The sequence below is a fragment of the Sebastes fasciatus genome, chromosome 15, assembly GCF_043250625.1.
Source record: "Sebastes fasciatus isolate fSebFas1 chromosome 15, fSebFas1.pri, whole genome shotgun sequence".
NCBI classification, from domain to species: Eukaryota; Metazoa; Chordata; class Actinopteri; order Perciformes; family Sebastidae; genus Sebastes; species Sebastes fasciatus.
This window is the reverse complement of record NC_133809.1, coordinates 13,934,630-13,941,946: the sequence shown is the minus strand read 5'-3', so window position 1 is coordinate 13,941,946 and position 7,317 is coordinate 13,934,630. Positions and strand designations below refer to the sequence as shown.

At 45.2% G+C, this 7,317-nt stretch overlaps 1 protein-coding gene across 1 annotated transcript; it reads right to left on the bottom strand.

The window, feature by feature from the left end:
* Positions 1-674: 674 nt before the first annotated feature.
* On the bottom strand, positions 675-6,660 carry vgll2b (vestigial-like family member 2b). The gene is made up of 4 exons (XM_074661269.1): positions 5,840-6,660; positions 5,097-5,445; positions 2,733-3,167; positions 675-1,735 (listed from the first exon to the last, which is right to left on the bottom strand). Exons 1-4 carry the CDS (start codon positions 5,924-5,926, stop codon positions 1,692-1,694), a joined length of 915 nt encoding a protein of 304 aa, XP_074517370.1. The 5' UTR covers positions 5,927-6,660; the 3' UTR covers positions 675-1,691.
* Between the last annotated feature and the right edge of the window lie 657 nt (positions 6,661-7,317).

Below are 7,317 nucleotides of genomic sequence, written 5' to 3'. Positions count from 1 at the left end.
GGCATACCTTAGCACATAATCTGATTATCGGATCAATAACGCAGCAACATTTGGTGCATAGCTGGGATGGCTGGCTTCTCCTCTGGTTACACATTGCTGGCATTCACCACTCGTTCCCACTTTATAGGTGACAAAGTGTGAATGCAAGCAGGAATTCAAATGGAAGGCCTTTTAAATGAGACGAGTCGCGTAGCGTAACCTTGATCACATCTGGCTGTGCTACTGTCTCTAGGATTCACACAGTTACCTACTACAATACCAACACACTCTATATATTAGGGTGTAAAATCAGAAACTAAATGCCTCCATTAAGCCTTAATTGTTCTCCCCCAATAATACTGAGACACATTATTTTGAAGCTAATTTATCTTCTGGACATATTTATTTCTATCTCCCCAGCTACACTTACAATGATCCTTTAAATTAGTAGCTCAGGTGATAATTTATTATTTTTATTTTTTATTCTTTATTTGTTTTGAAAAATTTATCTTTTTTTGTTTTCTGGGGGGTATAAAAATTGACAAAATGCACACTTCTGTATTTGGTATTTCACACTGAATGGATAGCAAAGTTATGTTATTGACAAAAAAGGAAAATTCAATTTAAAAAAAAATGTAGCTCAGATAGTATTACTCATAATGCCATGCAAGGTGAACATTTAGGAGATGCGGCAGTTTACCATAAAAATATTTATTGACATCACAATCTTCTTGGACACAAGACCAACCCAGAAATATTTAGAAAGACCAAATTCAAAACATCCAAGAATGACAACAGAGAAATAAAAGAACTAAAATGGAAATCAAATTGAAAGAACACAAGTTTTGAGTCGGATAAGAGCAAACAAATACTTGTTGAACTGAACACATTTTGTGAAAAAAAATGACCTTTATTCTCCACAAAAAGATTCCTTTGTAGATGGATGAGAAAGTCCACCAAAAAAAACACATGGTATGGTCATCTCCGTCGCCTCTCTCTTTATAATAAAATCACAATCATTTCAGAACACTGGCCTAACCAAACATTTTAGAAATGCACATAAACACCAATAAATAGAAACACTTTATTTCAGAGACCAAAATCATATAATAACAACCAAAAATAAGGCGTCATGATGACAGTCACAAAGCATAAACCGCCATAATTGCTGCTCCTGTTTATCGCTGCGTGATGCAGATAAGTGGATGATGACGACCACTGTACCAACAAAGAGCATGAGACAGAGATAACCAGGGACGTTGGAGGGAATCCCTGTTCGCCGCTATTCATCCCCCTGTCCCTGCATTCATCCCTCTATCTCTCCTGTCCTCCGCTAAAGTCTGTTGTGATCCTGTCTTCCTCAGTCCAAACAGGTCACTGTGGCTCACACCTCGCCAAGGTCTGTGCTGCACCGGCAGCGTCAGGAGAGAGAGCGAGAGGAAGAGAGAGAGCAACAGCACAGATTATAGACAGTCTCTCTCTCTCTCTCCCTCTCCCTGCTTTATCTCCATGGTGCACACACGTCGACCTGGAGCAAGGCTGTATACTGGCAGGGGAGGCCAGGAGCGAAGAGAGAAGGGGGTGGATAGATGGGGATGGAGTGTGTGTGTTGGCGGAGGGGGGGGATAAAGGGACACGCTGCTTCAATAGCGGAGCAGGTCCAGGGACTAATTGGATCTGGTAATGGCTGGTCAATGTGACTGAAGGGCTCGTTAGAACCAGTACAGCTCCTTGCCTTTCTTATGCTGCTGGAGACCTGAGGAAAAAAAGGACAAGGGAACAATGAGGAGGACGACGGCGAAACAACAGAACACAGGTTGTCATGGAGCACACTTTTGCCAAACATCCTGTTTTAGAAAGGGGAAAGAGAGCTTCTGTGATGATTATGATGTAGTGTGTGTGTTAGCACGCGTGGGAGTGTCTATGGCAGGGCCTAGTGTATTCAACATCACAAATGTATGCATCTGCGAATGTGTTTCCCTACAGACGGTATCACAGGGGTTGAAAGTTGATGTGTGTGTGTGCATGAGTGTCTTTGTGTGAATTGTTAGAATGAGCGTGTTCTTCTGTGTTTGATGAAGTGAAATCAATACTAAAGGTAAAATGTTTTTAGCAATTAATGGCACAAAAAAAGCGGAATCGATGCACAGCGGAATTTCAAGCGTGCTCTCATTACGCTCAATTTGACACGTAAAAAAATACATATTTTTGTAGCCATAAATAATCTGAGCTTTCCATTTGCATTTGTCTACACCAATGTCAGTCTTTGCACTTCCTCATACTCCTATCCAGTCTGAATAGAGACATTTTATAAACTGTAAACAATAGAACTAGGGCTGTCAATATTAACATGACAATAGCACGCAAATTTGTTTTAACGCCACTAATTTCTTTAACCTCTTAAAAATGCGACGGGCTGCCATTTTTTATGCTAAATGCAGTACCTGTGAGGGTGTCTGGACAATATTTGTCATTGTTTTGTGTCGTTAATTGAGTTACAATGATAAACATATACATACATTTGCATAAACAAGAATATTTGTCCACTCCCTTGTTGTCAAGAGTATTAAATACTTGACAAATCTCCCTTTAAGGTACATTTTGAACAGATAAATAATGTGTGATTCATTTGCGATTAACTATGGACAATCATGCAATTAATCCTGATTAAATATTTTAATCGATTGACAGCCCTGAAAGGAACTCTTTGTCCAGGCAGTGTTTGTAACAGCCTGACACGGTTGAGTGGTTACCTGCATCCATGTTGAGCGCCAGTGTCTGGCTTACGTCTCCCGGTGGCAGCAGGCCGGGCCAGGAGGCACTGGGCTCCAGCTTGCTCACCTCATAGTGGCTTGGCAAGGAGAGGGGGTGAGGTGCCCTCACTGTGGGCATGAGCAGGGGCCCGTAGTGGGGCTCCAGAGCTGACGGTGAATACAGTTCGTGGAGAGGCCGTGGGTGGCCGTAGGCTTGGGCCTGGGGATACCCCCAGCTCTCTGCTGGGTGAGGGTGAGCGTGAGCGTGCGGGTGCGGATGAGCGTGTGGGTGAGGCAGGCCTGGGTGCAACGCTGATGCGTATGACTCCATGGAATAGGAAGGCGTCTCGCAGTGGGAGCGGCTCTGAGGCGAGGAGTAGTTACTGTCCCAGAAGGATGGGGGGAAGCTTCGTCGACTGCTGGGTGAAGGAGCATCTAATGGGAGAGGAGGGGAAGGAGGATAAACAACATTACATTCAGGCCAAGGCACGAATCGTTGCACAACTGCGTAGTGAATCACTTGATTTATAGAGACAAATGGAAAAAGGCTGGAGCTGTGCAACAGGAGCAACCCGTGCTAAAACGTAGATGTCACTCACATGACTGCTACACCCTCTGGCCCAGATATCTTCCCCATTGGATCATACTGTCACACAGCCCTAGCCCCAACAAGACACAGAAATAAACACAACCACGTTCTAGCAGACAGACAGAGAGTGACAGAGAGAAACGTAGAAAGAGAGACGTCCCTATATCCTCGAATTCTATATAAGGTAGACGCTCTGACCTGGAGGGAGCCCAAGGCTCCCGGAGCCTTAAATCACTCGCTGTGGTGACATCTCTCACTCTCATGTCAGCCGAGCACTTATGAAAGTCTCACAACACACTCCGGCACACACACACACACACACACTCAGACACGCAAAACTGGCCCTATGCTTGCACCCGCCGCCCCTCTCTTCTGTCTCCTGCACCCCCACCTGTTGTTTTCTCTGCTCCCCCCCCCCATCCCTCCTCGCCCTTGACAGAATGTCAGCGAGCCATTATATGTTTTTAGCAGTATACTTATATATATATAGAGAGAGATATTCCTCTGAAAAAAGACACCATGCGGCACCCTGAGAGGTAGTGTTTCCCTCTGCCCCTATCACACGGGCCACAGCATATATAAATCTGACCAGCAGGCAGGCAGGCAGGCAGGCAACTGACTGAGCGACCATTGTGGGGCGAGAGCTGGAGCGATAGTCAGAATGGCAGCCGCAGAGACGTTTGAAGGGGATACGCCGGCGAGGCTGTGCGCTTACGGCCATGTATAAACATAGCATCTGTTGTGAGGCAGGAAGCGTGTGTTGGTGCCGAAATGAAGACGTCCGACTGAACTAGGAAAGAGAGAGTAGAGGCTATAGGCCCTATATGGATATTCAAAGGACATCTGCAGGCTGAAAGGGACTTATGTGTCTCCAGATTTGAAAAGTTTGTACTTTGCATTTTGGTGCAATCCACATGAAAGCAGAAAACAAAACAAAAAAATCTAATAATGTTGCTAATTAAAAAATATATATATACAGTATATATATATGTTATGCCTTTCAGAGTAGTGATTATGGAATATGTGTAAGTTTTTTTCCTTTTAAGAAAATGTAAAAAACTAAATGCTTCATAGGTTATGAATCCCAGCAGTGTCTACAGCTCTTCTTTAAATCTTTGCCCTAGAGCCAAAGAAGTTCCTTTAGACTCTCAACAGCTCCTGACCTTGGTGACCTCTGAACCCCTACTCCCCGACCTCTCCAGGGACAACAGTCCCAACAAGCAGCTTTTCAGTCCTGTCACCTGATCGCGTCACCTGTCGGACGCTCTGCTGTGCTCTGCAGAACTGTCAACTCACCCTGTGTGGCCTCAAAGGCAAACACAAGACAACTGTGGCACCGGTGCTGACATAAATAAATGGATGAAACCGCAGGGATGTAGTGGAGGGCAAGACCAACCGAAACTCAGTTTACCCAACTTTTTTTAGGCTTGCGTGAATCCTCAAAAAATGAATTTGTTGTAAACATCATAGTGAGTCAGCTTAACTGATTGAGTCCCTAATTAATTTAATTGTTTTGCGGACTACAAAGGTGGTTGTCTTCTTCATATTCTGGGCATAGAATTTAATGGATCGTGTTTTCCATGGAGTAGCCAACTCAATTCTGTTGTTTTGTTGAATCTCTCCATTCCAATTAAAGGATACCATACTGTTCTGTAATCACTGACATGAAGAGTACTTTACATGTCCAAAATCACAACACGGAAGTAAGTTTGCACTACTCCCAAAAGGACAGGTGTGCGCCTTTCATTTGTCTTATGCAACTAGTCTTTACAAACCTGTGCCCCGTTGGTCTGGCGCCCGCCGCTTGCCCTCCCCGTCCATGTAGGAGCTGAGGGCCCGGGAGAAGTGCTCGTCCACCACGCTGCTGATGTCTCCCTGGTAGTAGCTGAACAGGACACAGCGAGAAGTCAGGTACTCTGCCTCAGGGGCCTCCTGCTTCTCCTTGGGGCCCTCCTCTGGCCTTAGAGCCGCAGGCGTGTAGGAGGAAGAAGTAGAGCTGGTTGAAGATGAAGAGGAAGCTGATCCTCCAGTGCCTGCTGGGCCCCCAGACATCCCCTCGGGGCCCCTGGGAGTGTCCATAAAATCCCGGCAGAGAGGAGAAGTGCTGCTCAGACCTGTGGGAGCCTGCAGTGAGGGGGGTGGGGTGGGGAGAGAAAGGGTTAAGACAGGTGTTGCAGAGGACGCTTCTGGAGCTGCCTATGACACATTTTGACATAATGTTTTTCTTTGTGTGTGGCAGCACTGGCATGTGTGTGCGTCAAGATATGAGTTTTGTAGGTGCAGAACAGCTTCTTTGCTTTATTATAAGACACAAACATTACTGCTAATCTAAATTTACTAATTAAATCAAACAAATACCAATAATGCACACATTGAAAACACTTTTAACGATCCTTTTTTGCTTTTACGCACAAGCTTTAGACATTATTAGTTGTTCCCTACACACCCCATCTCCATCCTAACACTGAAAATAAAATAATTATCACGACAACGTTTAAAATATGTGCTCATTTCTTACCTGTAAGCTGTTGATAAAAGCAGGAACAGTCGGTGCGTATGGTGCGTAATGTCCATAGGTTGGGTACATAACATCCAAACAGCTCATGGTAGATGAGCGGTGTCTTCACTGCTCTGTGGAAACCGACCTTGTTGAGCGACAGAGTGACAACATAACGTTTTTTATTTTTTTGCCGAAGAGAAGCTCTGGGCTCGGTGATCGCTGATCAGTGTGAAAAAGCCGTTTCCAGTCTCGACATAGTCACCCCACCAGAAGGAGCGCACCTCACCTCTCCGCTCACTGTGTGCGCAACGACAGCTGCAGCAGCGAAATGCAGTGAGGTTTATGGAGCAAGCATGAGAGGGGGTCCCGTCCTGTACATCTCTGTGTCAACCCCTCCCACCTTTACCAGCCCTCCACCACCCACACTAACACTCCCACCACCACACAAGCAGATTGCACACGTGTAAAGTGATTGTTTCCTTTGATATTAAGAATTAATTGGCTAAAATCTGTAATCATATAAAAATATTATGATAGGTGCCAAAAGTATAGGTGCAAATAGTGTCAACAGGGATTGCAACATTTCCATTCAAACATTAAAGGGACTATTTGTAACTTTCAGAAATGCTTGTTAACAGCGACACCTGTGGCCATTAAATCAACGAAAGTCAGCGTCGGGCTCGCGCTTGTGCTCGCTCTAAATAGACATGAACGAGCATCGGTCAAAACAGTGAGGCGACACACGTCAGCTAAAACCTCAATATCACTCTATATTTCACCTGCTTGGCAGTAATGTTAGCTGACCAGACGAAGATCTCTCCATGAATCACTGCTGATCCTAGTGTTGGCTTTTAAAAAAGCGGGTTGGTGCCGGGGCTGAAGCAGGAAGAGAAACGTCATCGTCTCCCGACTGCGCCCGCAGGGAGACACCGGAGTTTTGGTCGGAGACGATACCGTTTCTCGCTGCGGAGCTCCGTCACTTCACAAGACATGGGAAACCTCTGTTGGTCTGGAGGAGCTGCAGCAGTTATTTCTGCACAAACGTCCACTGTACATTCACTAGATATTCCCAGAGCTAAACTAACTATTTTGCAGTGTGTAGTGAGTGCGCATGCACATGTAGAGGTGGAGCGAGACAGTGAGAACACGCGCGGTGTGTGAGTGAAGGCAAGCAGGCAGCGGAGCAGAGGCTCCGACCACACGCGAGCGCGCATATGCGACAAGCGCGCATTGGATCCCGACCCGGTAGATTTATATGTGTAAAAAGTTACAAACAGTCCCTTTAAAAAAGCAAAAGTGTTTTCTAGAAAAGCTGCTGTGACTAATTATGGCTCCACAACATCTTAATCCTGGTGTAAAATAAAAGGTTAAATAGAATGTCATCCAGTTACACAAATAGAGCTGCATGAAGTCACTGAGCTTTAAAAAACCAGCCGCACGACAATGAGCACATGATACATGCGATTAAGTGACGTTTTATGTACTGTGGGTACTTG

Coding starts and splice junctions, on each gene's coding strand:
- vgll2b (XM_074661269.1), bottom strand. CDS start 5,926: ATGAGCTGTTTGGATGTTATGTACCCAACCTATGGACATTACGCACCA. Junction 5,446..5,839: donor CTTTTATCAACAGCTTACAG/GTAAGAAATGAG, acceptor CCCTCACTGCAG/GCTCCCACAGGTCTGAGCAG. Junction 3,168..5,096: donor GCCAGACCAACGGGGCACAG/GTTTGTAAAGAC, acceptor CTCTCCCATTAG/ATGCTCCTTCACCCAGCAGT.